The sequence below is a fragment of the Colossoma macropomum genome, unplaced genomic scaffold (assembly GCF_904425465.1).
Source record: "Colossoma macropomum unplaced genomic scaffold, Colossoma_macropomum, whole genome shotgun sequence".
Classification (NCBI taxonomy): Eukaryota; Metazoa; Chordata; class Actinopteri; order Characiformes; family Serrasalmidae; genus Colossoma; species Colossoma macropomum.
This window is the reverse complement of record NW_023494787.1, coordinates 4813386-4831982: the sequence shown is the minus strand read 5'-3', so window position 1 is coordinate 4831982 and position 18597 is coordinate 4813386. Positions and strand designations below refer to the sequence as shown.

Genomic DNA, 18597 nt, shown 5'->3' with positions numbered 1-18597 from the left:
CTGTCCTGCATAGGTGATCTGTTGCTCCAGGTAATAGTGGAGCGTGAGAACCAAACTCTCCAGCATGGTAGATCTCCAGGTCTGGACTTGAGCACCTCTGTTATTAAACCTTGATCCAACAAACACTTTATTTTAAGAGTGCATGACTTTTTCATTTAAGTAAAAGTTTCTTTAGTTATATCCAGGTGTCCACACATTGTAAATACTTCAGTAATAAATATTACGCTTAAACTAGCTTCTAACTAATGACTACAATACTTATACATAGCACTGAGACCCTTCTACAAATAGCTGTGAGGAAACGTTGGTGAACCCTTTGGAATTATCTGCATGAATGGCTCTTAAAATGTGAGTCAATCATGATAAGCATGCAAATAAACAAGGAGAGTCACAACATTTTACACTGACTTTTTATTGGACAAATGATTAAAAAAATCAAGTTCACTGATGGAAAATTTATGACCCTATACGTTAATGACCTCTTGAACCGCAGGTCTTTGGTGGTGTTCCAATCAATTTAAGTGTGAGTTTGATTTGTTCTGTCTTAAAAGCACTTTTTCATACCTGCTTTTCACAAAACGACTCTATTTGGGATAATAACAGACATTTCAGAAGACCTCAGAAGAAAGGTTTTGAGCAAAACACCTTTACTAATGTACTAATGTAACATGTCTGGAGAACATAAAACAGCATCAAAACCTCATTCTAGCTGCGAAGCATGGTGGAGGTAGTGTAATGTTGTGGGGCTACCTCAGGGCCATCATTGAGAGAACTGAATTTTTGTTAGTGGTTATATTAGTAGAACATTAGACCGTCAGTCTATGATATTAACCTCAAAAGAGTTTGGGCCTTGTTGTGTCTACAATAGTAGCTCAAACCGAAGAAATTACATAAGACAAAGTCGTAGTACTGGGCTCACTCACAAGGAAATGCTGTGAGGTGATCTAAACCATGCAGTGCAAACCAGAAGCAAAAATGAACATGAACTTTATATAGAGCAGGGCTGCCCAAAGCCCTTGAGGGTGTTCGGTTTGGCCTGCATGAAATTTACGCTAAAGCATGATAAATATATAAATAAAATGTAGAAATTAAAACACTATTAGCTTTACTGCACTTCTCTCCTGCAATGCGCTGCTGTCGGAACAAAACCTCGTATCTTCATTTTTGTCGTTTTTCAATTTTTGACATAATTTAAAAATGCATGTGGGTTTTTATGTTGTGTGTAAATTTCATGATGAATCGACCCAAAATGATTGGAAAAAATTCTGGTTCCATTGACTTCCATTAAAAGTAAAGCATCTTTTTTCCTTCCTGTAAAGTTTCCATTTTGGAGATAGAAGGTTTTGTTCCAACAGCAGCGAATGGCGCTTTATCACCCTAATTTATTTTTTAATTTGATTTTTAATTTATGATTTATTTCTTCCCTTTTAAAATCTACTGTTTTAATCATGTTTTAATCATCTAATTTTCATTCGCGTTCAGGTTTTTGTCATTTAAATTTGAATGCACTTTGATTGACCACAGTGTATAAAAGGTGCTATATAAATAAACTTGCCTTGCCTAACTCCACCCCCTACCACCCCCACCCCCTAATAACAGACTAAAGCGTTTTACTAACTAAAGACAGTGTAATGTTTTAGTATACATTTCTACATTTCATTCCTTCTTCATCTGTACATAGTTTCATCTTTTTTGGTCCTTAGCCCGCTAAAACATTGCATTTTAACCTCCAAGACAAAAAGTTTTGGCACCCCCGATTTAGAGCAATAGTCCACAGCATATTAAAAGTATAGAAAGTATTTGAGGTTATTGCGAATAAAAGATAATGCACTAGTTACTAAACATAAGAGCTCTCACACTCTTCCATCAATGACCTTGATTATTTAAACCATTTGTTTAACACACACACGGCAATATAAAACATATGTGTTGTTTATTAAATAAGACCAGCTTTATTTATTGTTACGATTTAGATGAAGATCAGATCACATTTTAGGAACCATTAATGCGTTAAACTCCAGATAATTTCCAAAGGGTTCACAGACGTTTCCTCGCAGTTGTACATTTCCCTTTTTCATGGTCTGGAGGCAGTGGTGTTGAAAAGGAGGCGTCAAAGGGTGATGGGCATCCACAGCGTTTTACAGTCCTCAGAAATCCAAACAACCCTCAGCTCCACACAATCTGGCAAAAGAAGATGAAAAATGTTAGTTCATGAGTTGAACTAATAAAAAACTCTAATATTTTCCTTAAAGAACTCTTTATTTTCAATAGTGTGGGTTCGGTTCTTTAGCTCAGGTAGCTTGATTACTCTGCACTCTTAACAATAAAGGTTCCTGAAAGGTTCTTTGCTTGGATGTAAGGTTATAGGGTAGGTACAGAACATTTACATTATGTGTAAAACATAAATTAAAGGTTCTATATCCGTTAAAACGTTATTTAAGGAAGAAAAAGTGGTTCTTCAGTTGCTCAAATAACTCTTTTTCACAGCTTTATTTTTAAGTGTGGTTGTATTTCATTGTATTTCATGTCAGTATTGACATTTGCTGATGTGATGTGCCAAATAACATTTACATGTGCTGTAAAATGAGTCATGTGTGGACAGTTTGGTCATTCCCTGAGTCATTCAGGGCTGTGTGAATAGAGTTTGAGGGAGAGTTTTGATTGTATAAGCCCATCCCCAGTTTTCTCTCTCACTATAATAGCATCATGAAGGCTATTCAGTAACACGGCAAGGACACGTAACCCACAGGCGCCACATAATCGATTGGATATTGTAAAATAAATAAACACACTGATATTAATCATGTAATGTTGTCATTATTGTTGAGTCTCTTTGTGGAGAATGAAGGGTTTAGAGAAGGGAACCAGCTGAAGACTCTGAATGTCTCCACATAGGAAGCTTACATGTCTAATCTGCAAATACTGACTTTTTAGAATGAATAAAGTCATCACAGAAATATTTTAGGTGAATTTCTATAGCAGAATATGTTTAAAACTCACAAATATTTTTCAAACGCACATTATACTCTGCAAAGAGGTCAGTCTTCATGTTCAGATTAGCCCAACTATAGTTAAAGTTAGAGAAAAAATATCAAATAAAAAACATTCTTTACATTTCTGACATGTTTTTGTCATTTTTACATATGAAGCACCTCGTAAACCTGACGCACACACTCACGTTTAGCAGGCTGAAGATTTTCCACAAGGGGGCACTATTACCACTCAGAGTCAGCGGCAACACATAGAGTGGAAGATTAGGATTATTCCAAGGGCCTGAATTGTAACTTTTACGGCTTACCGAAATCTGTGTAATTGAAACACTTCATTCATCAAATAATAATTAATAATAAAAAATAAATAATTAATAAAGACCAGTTTTAGATAAAGTGCATCTTCCATTGTGTCGCCCCTCCAGTGACCACCTCAGTGTAAATGTTCAGTGGTTTAGTCCAATTATGGGCTGTAAGAAATATAAGACTTTCATTTTTAAGTTGAATGAAGATTTTGCCAAATTAAAAAAGGCTAAGCTAAAGGTAAAGTTGAGGAGGATATATTGGAGCTGTAAGTAGAAAGGAAGCTCATGCTGTAGTAACTGCAGTTGTTAAATGGAACTGGAATGGACTATCACTGTTGGTCATTTTAATTTATTTTTTCTAACCAAAAGATTTTCAATCAAATATATTCAGCCATTTAACCAAATGAGTTATTTTAAATATGACACATTTTATTCTTCTGAAACTGTTCTTTTTGATCATGGTGTTTATCCATGATGGATAAATGTCTACAAACAAAAATATTTAGAATTATTTTGTTGTTTTTTATGCGATTAGGGAAATTTAAGAGGCTAAATCAATTGTGTTATATTTGCTTGCAATTAAAACAATCAGGCCGATGAAATCTTCTTGTGGTCCATGAAAGCTTTCGTGGTCAGTTGTGTGGGCCGTGTGTTTCAAAAGGTTGGGAACTTCTGAACTATTATGTTTGTGGAGATTTTAGAGGGCTGACGTCTCTGTCCTATACCCATCAAAAACAGGTCATTTTAGAGTTTTCCTTCAATTACCAAGATGCAATGCTTCTGAGAAGCATTTCAGAACTGGGGCCAGTTGTATACTGTATATTGTTGCAGTCATAGAGCCCATGCATAAAGTTTTCAGGGGGCCTAAAATTCCTACCGAAGTCGTGCTTCACATCACTGTATTTGGCATGGAAACGGAGTCTCAAGCTTGCCAATACAGTACATACATCTAATTATGTAACTAGTGAAGTGATTACTAATGTAATTGCATTTTGTCTCTGCTGTGCAAAAACCTTGAAAAGAGTTTTGTCTGTTTTATTGTGTTAAAATTTCACTGTAAATGAAGCAAAATAAAAAAATCTCATTGTATTAACTTACAGCACAAGTTACGAAGGTTTTTTTTCCTTCTGCTTCTCCGTTTTGGAGATATAAGGTTTTGCTCTGACAGCGACAATATAAATATTTCTATCCTGTGAGTTGAATGTGTGGAAAAATGACAATAACAACTTCAATGCAGTCAAATGTGGTCATTTAAACTGTTGTCAATGGGAGGAAGTTGAATATAAATGCTCAAAAAACCTGCAGCATGCATTTCATTAGGAACTGGCACAACTAGTGGCCAAACTGTGGTGCTGCAGTGACTTATAAATAGCCAAACGTCATGCAGTGAACCATGACATCCTGATCTAGCGCTGAAGTTGGCGTGAGAGCGCTCCTGCTGTTCGCGGCTCAAGTGTACCGACTCTAAACATGAACTTATATCAGTTGTCGTGTAAAAGCAAGCCTCTCCCTGCGATAGCTTTGAATCAGGCCCACTGCGGTTGACACATGAGCTGAAGAGGGAATGTATTGTGGGTGGAAAGAGACAAAATCAGCCTCTAATCCTGAGTCAATGAAAGCCAAACACTGGCTGTTTGCCTGCAAGAAAGAGAGATTGTTTAACAGGACGGAGTAAGTGTTAGACAAACAGCAGCTAAAGCCTGGCTGAATGCGCCGCTGCACTTAATGTGCCTTAACCCGGTTCTGCGAGATTCATTGATGTGCATTGTTATGATCTGAAGTGTTTGTTCAGAGTGAATGGACTTATTCTGCTCACAGACTCACTAATTGTTTCATAGCTAAGGCGCTCAGCCTTAAAGAAGTCAGTGCAGGCGGAGCAGGTCTGCCTTTTGTGTTCGGTCAGTGCTTTTGTTCATGTTTGTGAAGGGATCACTCACGGACCTCTCTGACTGCACTGCTGTGCTTCTTCATCATGTCTCTGGATTCACCACGTACAACCCTGTTCGGTTCACTTTGGGCTTCGTTGGGTCCTCCTGGTGAAGCACACAAAGCCCAGGCACAGATAACAGGTTAGTAACAGTCAGTGGAGGTGCACTGTGGAAGTTTTAAAAAGCATATATTTGAACAAGACCAAAAATCGTCTGTTTCATGATGAATGTACCAACAGAAACGGTCCAAAATGACTGAAATGAATCTCATCATATGAACATGCAGTGCAGTGCTGAGAAACTGGGCTCAACCATTTCCAAGTCTCTCCAAGCAGAAGTCACCATGAAATACCTATATCTATTTATATATATATATATATATATATATATATATATATATATATATATATATATATATATATTTATATATATATATATATATATATATATATATATATATATATATATATAATAGGAAGAAAACAGTGGTGGACAGTAACTAAGTAAATGTAATTCATTACTGTACTTAAGTAGTTTTTTGTGTATCTGTACTTTACTGAAGTTTTTCCATTTTTGGTGACTTTTTAGTTTCACTCCACTACATTTAAAGTCAAATATCTCACTTTTTACTCCACTACATTATGAGAAATCTGTCGTTCCTTTTGTTTTATGTGTGTATAAAAACATAACATGTCAAAATGAAAGAAGCGCAAAGCAAGAACACCAATCAGGGCACAGCGTGCACGTAGCTTGTTTTGACCTGGTGGTCATACCGACCCAGTGCAGCACACGGTTCAACATCAGTGCAGCAGCATAAAATTTTGGGAGAGTCTATTCAACATAAATGATGAACTAACCTAACTTTGTGTAAATAGACCACAATATAGAAATATGTACACATATGCAGTTGAGACTGACGTGTCTTTTTTCTGAATTTATACAAATACAATTTCATTTTATAGTAAACTTGTTTTTGCTACAGAGACCTATAGATGTAATATAGTAAAGGAAAACTCATTTGTGAACCTGAGTTTAAAGCAAGCTTTTATTACATTTAAACTTGTTTAAATTTAAACTAATTTTTATTTAAACTAAGTTGCAAATAATATGCCTTCAGTGTTTTGTGCTTTTGATAATTTTAATAGACATCAGCGTCACTAATTAATGACATTCTATTAAAATATTGGTGCTACAAGAGTGACACTATAATATCTTCACCTAAAATTAGTTAATGAAGTAAATTAGTTGAAGTCTTGTTAAAAAAATGATAATAGGACATTAGAACAATAATTAATCTTTTAGTACTTCTACTTTTGATACTTAAGTACATTTGAAGGCAAATACTCTTGTACTTGTACTCAAGTGGAGGTCTAAAGGGAGGAACTTCTACTTTTACTGGAGTAATATTTTACCTTGGGTATCTCGACTTTAACTCAAGTCAAATTTTGACACAAAATTAAGGACAGCTGCCTTTTTTAAATGATGTTAAAAAATGAAAAACAGATTTGGAGGATACTGGATCAGTATACTGGGTCACTTTAAGCAATTATTAGGTCTGACCTTTCCAGTAATACACCACACAAACAGTGCTTTCAGTGCTTTTTCTCCTATTGTTCTTCGCAGTTTGTTGATAATCTAAATCCAACTTTAGATTTGTGTTCCTCAGCCAGCTCTGAGAGCTGATAACCATGTTTTCTCTCACAGAAAGTATAATGCATTGAGCTTCATAATATATCTTATAATGGGGTGCTTTGTCTGGTCTTATCAAACAGTAATCATGAAATGCTCTACAGCAATCACTGTTAGTTTCATTCAAGCCTAATGGAGATTACTAGTGTGAATGTGAATGCATTTTCTTCATGGGACAGTTTTAAAGAAGCCAACCAAAAACTTAGCATGGTCTCATAAAGGGGTGCAACAATTAAATGGAACAGTCATTAACAGTGTCAAATAATATGGAAAAAAGTTAGTGATGTATTCTTAATAACAGAAGTGCTCTATAGTGCTCTATAATGTTCGTATGATCCTCACAGTCATTCTGACAGACTGTAATACACTACAGGAAGTGTAGGGGGCGATATGGCTTCTGCTGTTTCATTTAAAAAGCCTCTATAATGTTCATATGATCCACACAGTCATTCTGACAGACTGTAATACACTGCAGGAAGTGTAGAGGGCGATATGGCTTCTGCTGTTTCATTTAAAAAGCCTCTATAATGTTCATATGATCCACACAGTCACTCTGACAGACTGTAATACACTGCAGGAAGTGTAGAGGGCGATATGGCTCCTACTGTTTCATTTAAAAAGCTCTATAATGATCATATGATCCACGCAGTCACTCTGACAGACTGTAATACACTACAGGAAGTGTAGGGGGTGATATGGCTCCTACTGTTTCATTTAAAAAGCTCTATAATGTTCATATGATCCACGCAGTCACTCTGACAGACTGTAATACACTACAGGAAGTGTAGAGGGCGATGTAGCTTCTTCTATTTTTGTGTTTTAATGCTGATTCTCATTTTATGTCTACCTGTTGCTAAGCAACACTAGCGCAAAATTGTCAACTGTGCTAGCTAGCTATCGTTTCAAAGTGTACAGAAGGTTCAGTCAAAAGGGATTGAGTATTAACTAGCATAGCTGTTTATTATTCATGTTGTGCTAATTTTAACTGCCAAAATCATACAGGTCAGGGTGCTGAGAGACTGCAGCCATCCCTGAAGGCTTGCTTTCTTTTTGATCTGACTGCTCAGCACAGAAAAAACACTTGTGGTGTGGGCTACTTGACCACTTCGAGTAAAGACAGCTGCAAAATCAGCACTAAACACGTCTCTCCCATTGAAAACAATAGAAAAAAAGGCATCACAGACCGCAAAAAACATGTTTACTGTGAACCCCCACTTAGTGCTCTCCCCATTTAAACTGGCTAATTTGTCTTGTCTGTTTTCTCAAAGAAACACTCGAGAGTTCATGATGGTTGGGGTGGTCTATCAGATCTGTTTTACTTGTAGCATGAGAGGGTATTAGAGTTTAAATAGGTTTTCTTACGAAGGGTGAGAGGATGGGGCTCTTCTGTGGGGTCTGCGGGCTGTAGCTGGGTGTGGAAAGTGGTTCTTTGAATGTGGTTCTCGCATAGGGAGTGTGCTGGGGCTCTGGTGGGTCTTCAGGATCTGGCTTGTCATCTGCACAGCACCATCGGATGAGCTGGAGAGAAAGAGAGAGAGATAATTACCACAATAGGAAGACTGGCTCACATTTCGGTATCTGTGATTGGATAGCTATGAAGATTCACTCTCTAATCTACCTTAAAACAGTTGAGTCGGTTATTCATTCAACCTAATGAGAAACTGTAGAACAGACCCAGTTTATATCACAATACCTACATTTAGAGTCGGTTATTCATTCAGCCTAATGAGAAACTGCAGAACAGACTCAGTTTATATCACAATACCTACATTTAGAGTCAGTTATTCATTCAGCCTAATGAGAAACTGTAGAACAGACTCAGTTTATATCACAATACCTACATTTAGAGTCGGTTATTCATTCAGCCTAATGAGAAACTGCAGAACAGACTCAGTTTATATCACAATACCTACATTTAGAGTCAGTTATTCATTCAACTTAATGAGAAACTGTAGAACAGACTCGGTTTATATCACAATACCTACATTTAGAGTCGGTTATTCATTCAGCCTAATGAGAAACTGTAGAACAGACTCGGTTTATAGCACAATACCTACATTTAGAGTCAGTTATTCATTCAACCTAATGAGAAACTGTAGAACAGACTCGGTTTATATCACAATACCTACATTTAGAGTCGGTTATTCATTCAACCTAATGAGAAACTGTAGAACAGACTCGGTTTATATCACAATACCTACATTTAGAGTCGGTTATTCATTCAACCTAATGAGAAACTGTAGAACAGACTCGGTTTATATCACAATACCTACATTTAGAGCCGGTTATTCATTCAACCTAATGAGAAACTGTAGAACAGACTCAGTTTATATTACAATACCTACATTTAGAGTCAGTTATTCAATCAACCTAATGAGAAACTGTAGTAATGTAATATTTCACATGGTTTTTTTGTCAGTAAAAACTGACTGGTGTGGTACAGTCTCACAGGTTAAATCAGATTTCGGTCAATGATCTATGAAGCTATGAAGAGTCTCTGCAATCAACTATTTCACACCAAACCACTCTGAATGACTCTGTTTACACCTCAAACACTGAATTATGCAGAAATGTTGAAAAATCTGAACTTGCTCAAGCAAAAATCATGCTAACCGTGATGATGAGGAGGATGATGAGGAGCAAGAGGATGATGCAGGCCAGCACGAGTAAAGCAATTGCCCACCCTGGGACCCCGTCACTGCGGTTGTCCCCACCTCCACTCACTGGAGCGTTGGTGGTGGGCAGCAGAATGGGTTCAGTTCTTCTGGGTTTGGCGGTGGAGGAGGAAAGGTTTTGGTGGTTGCTGTTATTGCTGGTGATGTGGCTTCTGGTGGTGTTGGAAGAGGGGTTGGTTGTGGTGGAGTTGACTCCTCCTGTGTGTTTGGATGTGTGGTTAAGCGGAGACGAAGTGGAGCTCAAGTTCTTGCTGGTTGGAGCTGAAGAGGACGTGGTGCTGCTGGTGTGTTTTGAAGTCACTGTGGTTGTTGTGCTTGATGGTTTAGTGCTTGTTCTCGTGAGAGGTGTGGTGGTGGTGTAGCCGCTGGTTGGTAATGCAGCTGGTATGGGTGTGCTTAACTCTGTGGAGTGATTGATGTTATTATTATTATTTTTCCAAAGTGATAATGCAGGCTTTTTTAAGCTGATGTAAGTTTGAAGGTAATCCCCCCTCAAATTGCAGACTGACTATCCTGGATTGGATTAAAGGTATTAGGAAAAACAATGTCATCTTTAAAAGCAGATACTTTAAAATGACCACTACAGAAAAAGGTGCCAACTTTGATTGGTCATTACTGTAGAACTACTGATGCTAGGTGAATGACGTTTGTAGGGATTTTTCATCATTGTTAGATGTGTTGACCTACCAAAATACAAGATATACAGATGCATGTTTGCTATTTTATGACTTGCTGAAATTCTCAAAAAATATTGTAGAGGAGCAACTTTGGCCCTCTATATCTCCACACATTAAATCTTCAAAACTTTGATATTTATTACTCATAATAGAGTAAATTTGGACAAATGGACACTAGTATAGAGTTTGGATTTGACATGGATTGACTCAAGTGAATTGGCCGTCCATGCATGCTTACCCTCTGTGAATCTCGAGTTGACTCTGAGGCCGTTTATCTCATTACTGGAAGGGATATTATTTATGAAGAGATACTTGACCAAGACAGCGTTGATGTATGAGGTTTGGAACACGATGGTAGAGTTCGCGATCACAGACCCATTTCTGTTACCAAACAGAGGACCAAATCAGTTAGGAATGGTGTTTAGGTTCAGTTCACCTATGGTCAGTACTTTTAGCAGGAAATCAAGTGTTAAGTTTGTACCTGAAAGTCATGGCTGCCACCCCTTTGTAAAATGAGTGTGTGTCACAAGTGGAGCAGTTGTAGATGTCCGCCAGCTGTGAAGGCAGAACAGGTTTACATTTAGAGATTTTTCTTATGAAGAGGAGAACATCTTAGATAAGGAATGTCATGGGAAAGTTGTGATATTCCAGAGCTTTTCCTATCAGTAACCAGGCAGAGCAGCCCACCCAGCTTGGATCAAATGCAGACATCAATATGTAACTGGCAGGCAAATGTTTGCTTCATTGGATTTGGTTTTTAAGTGGTATGTGCTCAATTTTTGGCCGAAGTAAATTTTTCAGTTCACAAACCTCAGTCGGAACAGTAGGTGAAATAAAAATATAAAACAGAAAGCAGTGATTAGTTAATCCACTTTGATCTGTAGCTAAACCAAACCATTACAGAGACATTATTACATGTAGGTACTACTGTTTTACTTCGTCCGCTTTGTTTTTATAAATATACACTGATTCTGGAACTGACGCCCGCAACATGTTGTAAAAAAGTTGGGATAAGAGCAATTTAAATGGGAAAACCATTGATTTTTCAAATATTCTACTTAATTAAATAGCGGAGACGTAAAGAAAGTCATTCAGAGTGGTTTGGTGTGAAACGCTCTGTTCTAGAGAAACTTACAGAGTCAGAACTGTTCACAGTGGTGATCATAGGAACCAGACGTCCACCTCTAAAAGCTCCCTCACAGAAAGTTATTATCTGAAGTGGTTAGATATACGCTGCCTGAGGTCTGACACGTTGTCTCATGAAAGTAGTTTTGTGATAAGGTTTTGGCTTAAAATGTATTTTAATCCATTCATGGTGGAGGGATACATGCATGGTGAGGCAAAATAGTCCCCAAAGAAAACTTAATTTTTTCAGATTTTCCGCTATTTTCCATCATCAACATTCCATATATAAACTCAGAAGACTCGTGTAGGTTCACTGGTGGTTTTGTAAAGTAAATAAAATGTCTATATTTGTGTTGTAGTCATGGCGACACCTGGTTCCTATCACCACTCTGAGTGACTCTGTTTACATCTTAACCGCTGAATTATGCAGAAATTTTGAAAATGACGACGTTCCTCTTTAAGACTGTGAATGTTGTGGGATGTTCAAAAAAACATCTGAAACAGGTGAAGCAATCATGCCTGGGTATAATAGGAGCATCTAGGAGAGTCCTTAATGAGTGAAGATGGGTCAAGAATCACTACTTTGGTTTAATCGAACAGTTTAAAAACGTTTTTCAACGAACGATTGCAAGGATTTTGGCTATTTTGGGTAACGATTGCAAGGCTGAAAGCCACGGCTGAATGCCTGTGATCTTCACTCCCTCAGACACCCTGCATTAAAAACCCACATTTTTCTGTGTTGGTTAGCACCACATGGGCTCAGGAGCACTTTCACAAACTTTGTCACTAAATGCTGTTTGTCGTTGCATCCACAAATGCAAGTGAAATCTGTTCTATGCACAGTAGAAGCCACGTGTCAACAACATAGAGTTTCACTACGGTTGGGATTCCATTTTTAAATACACACAAACACAATCACAACCACTTTCAAAATATGGATAGAGACATGTAGGCTAGCAAAACAGAGGCGAAAAAAAAAAACATCAGTAACAATAACGCCATGGCATTGAGCAGCGAATGTAGGACCTACTGACATTAGAACAAACCCTGGAAAAGCTGAAGTGGTTTGTTTTGCTGTTTACAAACACTGAAAGCAAAAATGATTATACTGCAGCTAAAACTGGAGGAGGATGATTGACAAAAGGTGATATTTGTATTTTAGGATGCCTTGAATTTGATGTTGCTGTGTTACAAATCACTGGAAAGCAAAAAGATCAGAACACTTACCGCACTGCTAACCTGCGCATACATGCTCTTATAATAAGCTGATTCAGGGTCACGGAGGGAGTCGTTGTAGACGCGGTTGGTGATCTCGATGCCCAGATAAAAGGCATATTTGGGGATGGTCTCAGTCGTGGTTGTAGTGACCGCTTGTGTGGTCATCAGTGGACTAATACCTCCAGGAGGCCCTGTTAACAGTGGACAGTGATGAACACTATCTGACAGATATCAGTGACCGCTGCAGAAATGGGATGACCTTTACAGTTTTAAAATGTTTACTGTTTCTAACTGTTGTTTTGGTGTTCATTCTTGGCTTATTACGTATTCGCTGATTTTGGCTGTTTGTTTTATGATTTCAATTTCTGACATTGGAATCATCACAAATAATACGAAAACCAAGAGAACTGCTGTCATCATTTATAATTCCAGACCAGCTAAGCTGAGTTAAAGACAGTTAGGAAAGTCCTCGGATCACTACATAAATGCATAATAAATGTGAACAATGAACTTGTTTGAACCATCTATGTCAATAATGCATATAATAAATGACAAATTTTAGGTTTCTGTACTAAAATTGAGATTCTGTGATCAAGTTTAAACATACTGTGACATTTTGAGTGACATCTAATTATATATACACTGACCAGCCACCTTGATTAAGCCCACCTTCTTGTTTCTACTCTCACTGTCCATTGTATCAGGTACGAGCGACACTGACGTGGTGGTGGTGTGTTAGTGTGTGTTGTGCTGGTCTGAGTGGATCAGGCACAGCAGTGCTGCTGGAGTTTTTAAACACCTCAGTGTCACTGCTGGACTGAGAATAGTCCACCAAACAAAAATATCCAGCCAACAGCGTCCTGTGGGCAGCGTCCTGTGACCACTGATGAAGGACTGGAGGATGACCAACACAAACTGTGCAGCAGCAGATGAGCTATCGCCTCTGACTTTACATCTACAAGGTGGACTGACAAGGTAGGAGTGTCTAATAGAGTGGACAGTGAGTGGACACAGTGTTTAAAAACTCTAGCATCACTGCTGTGTCTGATCCACTCGCACCAGTGCAACACACACTAACACACCACCACCACGTCAGTGTCACTGCTGAGAATGATCCACCACTCTGTGGGGGTCCTGACCACTGAAGAACAGGGTAACAAAGTATGCAGAGAAACAGATGGACTACAGTCTGTAATTGCAGAACTACAAAGTGCTCCTGTATGGTCAGTGGAGCTGATAAAATATGGACTTAATGAAGTGACCGGTCAGTGTATTTACATATACATATAATGAAGTCATCTAGTGGTAACTAAGGAAATTTCCACATTCTTTGCAAGCTCTTTTCTCTGGAAATTGCATCATCAAAGCATATTTAACGCATCTCATTTGATTTATTCAGTCATTACTAGCTTCCTATCGCTCTTGATTCAGGAGTAAATAGCTTTTGTCGGAAGAAAACCTTGTATCTCCATTTTTGTCATTTTTCAATTTTTGGCATAATCTGAAAATGCCTGTTACTCTTTACATTACATTACAATTTCATGATGAATGGCCCAAAAGAAACAGCTCAGAATGACTTGGAAAAAAGTCTGGTTCCATTGACTTCCATTAAAAGTAAAGTAGGTTTTTTCCTTCTCCTGTAAAGTTACCATTTTGGAGTGGTTTTCTTCCGACAAGAGCGAAATGCTGCTCAGGCACTTTTTGGGGAAAGTCCCTGTATTACACATATCAACATACAAATGATTCAAAGCTCATTTAGTATTATACAACTGATAACTGCAGGCCCAAACACAGAACATGACAGAAGGACAGCTTTTCAAGAAGGCTGCATAATAAAACTCATTATCAGAGGTGAGTAGTTACATTTCGTCACTGTCCAAAGAAAAACAAGCATCTCCATTTTTTTTCTACGACATTTGAACACGGCAGTTCTCCTTTACATTGTTTGATAATTCCATGATGATTGGGCCAATAGAAATGCCCCAAAATCAATTATGTTAAAATCTCTTTACATTATCTTGCATTAAAAGTTAAGGGTGTTTTTGCCCTTTCCTGTAAAGTTACCATTTACTTTACTGTAAAGTTTACTCCTTACCACTGTGTACTGAAGTAAAGAGAAGAATAGAGTCATACGAGCTTCAGTTCCTATACAGCTTCTTAACTGCCAGCTTCTTATTTGAATTTTCTGTTCCACCTTAAATAGTGCAGCTGTTACGTTCTGCCTCTGCACCACTTAAGGTGGAATGGAAAGTTCGGAAAGGAAAATTAGAAGGAGAGGACAATTCCAGCCCTGTAGTTCCTATGCAGACAGAATCTGGACGTTCTATAAAGTTCCTCTAAGAGTTCTAAAGAGTTCTATGAGGGAACACAGTACTTAGGGAACTTTTTGAGCTGCTACTTTTGTGCTTCTGCTCAAGATGTTTTATGGTAAAGTAAAATGTTTACTTTTACTGTAGTAACAACACTTTTACAGGAGTACAGGTTTAGAATGCTCTTCCTTTCATTTATTATGATCATTATTATTATTATTATAGATTATTATTACTATTGTTATTATTATTATTAATAATAATAATAATAATAAAGTATTATAAAATAAAAGTAAAGCGAAGCAGCATGAACATCCCAATGAGATAAGGATATATTTTACCTGATATCATGAAGATCAGGATCATCCAGGAGAATCTGAGCTCCATCTGGAAGAAGCTGAATAATCTCTGATACGGAACAATATTCTCCAAACGTTCTGAGGATGAAGTCACAGCTCAGGAGCCGAGTGAAGTCCAGAGGCTGTGCAGGGAGGTTATGGGAGTTTGGGAGTGAATGGGAGAGCCCTGGTGTGGTGATGAAGAAAGTAAAGTCATTTATCATGTGAAGGACTGAAGGGGCAGAGACCTGGCCTGGCCTTTATGAAGTGACCGTGAGGTAGAGAGAGGTGTGGCTGGGAAGGGCACAGCGTGGTGAAGATTGTAGATTGTAGTATAATACTAATACTAATACTACCACTACTACTACTACTACTAATAATAATAATAATAATAATAACATTTCACAACAAAATGCGTCTTGACTTTGAAGTAAAACCAGAGAAAAACAGGACCAACTAAAGGAATAAAGTATAGACGAAGAAAATCCTTTTTACATATAGATACTAATACATATGGGGCATTTCGTTATTACATATACATACTTACATATATAAAATACTTATTGAACATATTATGATGTAGATAAATATAATACAAATGGAACATATTATTGCTACATACAGATATAAATTATATATATATATATATATATATATATATATATATATATATATATTGCTGTTGTCGGATGAAAACCTCGTATCTCCAAAATGGTAACTTTACAGGAGAAGGAAAAAACAAAGTTTAATTTTAATGTAAGTCAATGGAACCTGACTTTTTTACAAGTAATTTTGGGCCGTTTCTTTTGCTCCATTCATCATGAAATTTATACACAATGTAAAGGACATCAGGTGTTTTCAAATTCTGTAAAAAGTTCATACAACAAAATTAAACAATTATCATCCTACCTGCTCTGTGGTGTGTATAAAAATGCTGAGCAGGACCAGTTCACCTCGATTTTGGATTGAGGTTTCGCAGTTCCCACAATTCCTCAGCACTGTGTTGGCTTTCACATGCTCATTCTGAAAAGTCCTCACCACAGTGACCAGTTTAGGTGGCTCTGTCAGTACAGGTTCAGTCAAAAGCTCGGACACTGCTCTACAGAACAGGATTTTCCTTGTTTTTTTTTAATTATTTTTAGAGATTAGTGCTTTATATATGAGCAGCTGTTCCTCAGGTGACTGAGAACGAGATAATTAGCCGTCCAGACCAGCAGGAAAGTATTCAGTCTGCACCTGACGTTAAAAACCGAGTTTAGCATGAGAAACACAATCAGACACATCAGCAAATCCATCAATGTGTGAATCACTTCAAATCTAAATACACATAAAAATAAAAGAAACCCCCAAAACACAGTAAGAAGGACGAAGCTGAAGTTGGCTTCCTATTCACCAGCTTCTTGTTTGTATTTTCCCGTTCCACCTTTAATGGTGCATCTTCAAGCACCAGAAAGTGGTGCCTGAAGCTGCACCATTTAAGGTGGAATGGGAAAATTCGAACAAAAAGCTGACAAATGAGAAGCTGACTTCAGCTGTAAGAAGGTTCTAACGCTAATCTATTATGAATATCTACATAGATTAAGGAATGCTATAACTTACCTACAAAGCTTTAACCATCATTGTAAATAAATAACTACTAAAGTTAAGATCCCCTGAATAGAGTATTAAATGAAATAATCTTAATATAAAACCAGAGGAATAACAATCACATCAACAGGTTCTCTGTGCCTCATTAACCACACGGCCATATCTACACATAAACATCACACAGACATGAGTGTGGATCACTGCGTTCCCTCCGTTATATAATCCTATCCAGCTTTCTGAGTCAATATTCCTGAAATAATGTAATTTTAGACAGTATCTTTCTTAAACTGCCGCTCTGTAATGGTACTGAATCCAGTCCAGCAGTGATGTTGACCGCCCCAAAATGGCGGCGCTGTTGACGTGCCTGGCTGGACCCAAAGCGGCATCTAAGTATGTATATCTATGGGCTGGGGCTAGACCACGTAGAGATTTGTATGTTAACAGGAGGAGTAGACAGGTAACTAGTGTAAATGACACAGAATTGAGGTGGTATGAGCTGATTTTTAGAGTGAGATAGTTTTCTAGCGGCTGAGTTTTGTAAATACTGAAGAGGGCGGATAATTTTGTAAGGAACACCATTGAGAAGGGAGCTGCAGTAGTCTAAGCAGGATGATATGAAAGCATGAACCAGAGTTTCAGTATCTTTCATGGAGAGCAGGGGGCGAAGACAAGCAGTATTGCTGAGATGGAAAAAAGCTATTGTGACCAAAGCCCTAATTTAAGGTTTGAAAGAGAGCACAGGATCAAAAAGTACAACTAGGTTACAGACTACAGTTGAAGTTCTTACAGTCACACCGTCCAGGTTAAGTGTGAAGTCAGTGGAATTTGTGGTCACAGGGCCAAAACTTTTCTATCCTGAGTCTCTTCCAGGATGATAGTGGCCCCATACACAGAGTACGAGGGGTCACTGAATGGTCTGACGGGTATGAAAATGTTGTAAATCATGTGTTAAGGCCTTTACGGTCACCAGATCCCAACCCCACTGAATACCTGTAGGAGATTTTACAGAAACGTGTTATACAGCACTTTTCAGCACCACTATCAAAACACCAACTGAGGGATTATCCTTTACAAAACCTTCTATCTCCATTTTTCAGTTTTTGACATAATTTGAAAATGCCTGTTGTCCTTCACATTGTGTATAAATTTCATGATGAATGGATCAAAAGAAACGGCCCAAAATGACTTGGAAAAACTTCTGGTTCCATTGACTTACATTAAAAGTAAACTATGTATTTTCCTTCTCCTGTAAAGTTACCATTTTGGAAATATAATGTTTTGTGCCGACAGCATATATACATATGCAATACAAATGTTCCATATAAATATACATACATACATATATATATATATATATATATATATATATATATATATATATATATATATATATTATTGCATATAGATACTTATGCATGTTGTACATTTGTGTGTGTGTGCGCACATATGTATATATGTATGTGTGTGTGTGTGTGTGTGTGTGTGTGCATATGATTCATAGTTCGTGGCATCTTGGCCAGTTTATTTGATCTGCATTCTCAATGGCGCCTCTAATTATGTTGCGTCAAAACCACATTATCAACATATGCCTGTGTCAATAATCTGCTGCACCCATATTCCCACACTGACACTTTCTTTTCATTCCTCAGGATGTGTTGTCGTGGAAACGTACACTCCCCAACCACTTCATCGGGAACCCCTCCCTTGTAGCTCCACCTTGCTGGTGTACAGTTAGAGACTGCAGCTCATCTGTTAA

At 37.7% G+C, this 18597-nt stretch overlaps 1 protein-coding gene and 1 long non-coding RNA gene across 2 annotated transcripts; both read right to left on the bottom strand.

Annotated features, from left to right (window-relative positions):
- Positions 1–1967: 1967 nt before the first annotated feature.
- LOC118805252 lies at positions 1968–9658 on the bottom strand. Its single transcript, XR_005007041.1, has 4 exons — positions 9526–9658; positions 8275–8430; positions 5237–5328; positions 1968–2181 (listed from the first exon to the last, which is right to left on the bottom strand). It is a non-coding gene; the product is annotated as an uncharacterized LOC118805252 (long non-coding RNA).
- Positions 9659–9667: 9 nt separating this feature from the next.
- On the bottom strand, positions 9668–15482 carry si:dkeyp-92c9.4 (cell wall integrity and stress response component 3). The gene is made up of 6 exons (XM_036565467.1): positions 15258–15482; positions 12617–12798; positions 10746–10819; positions 10503–10645; positions 9781–9989; positions 9668–9676 (listed from the first exon to the last, which is right to left on the bottom strand). The coding sequence occupies exons 1-6, from the start codon at positions 15301–15303 to the stop codon at positions 9668–9670; spliced, it is 663 nt and encodes a 220-aa protein (XP_036421360.1). The 5' UTR covers positions 15304–15482.
- Between the last annotated feature and the right edge of the window lie 3115 nt (positions 15483–18597).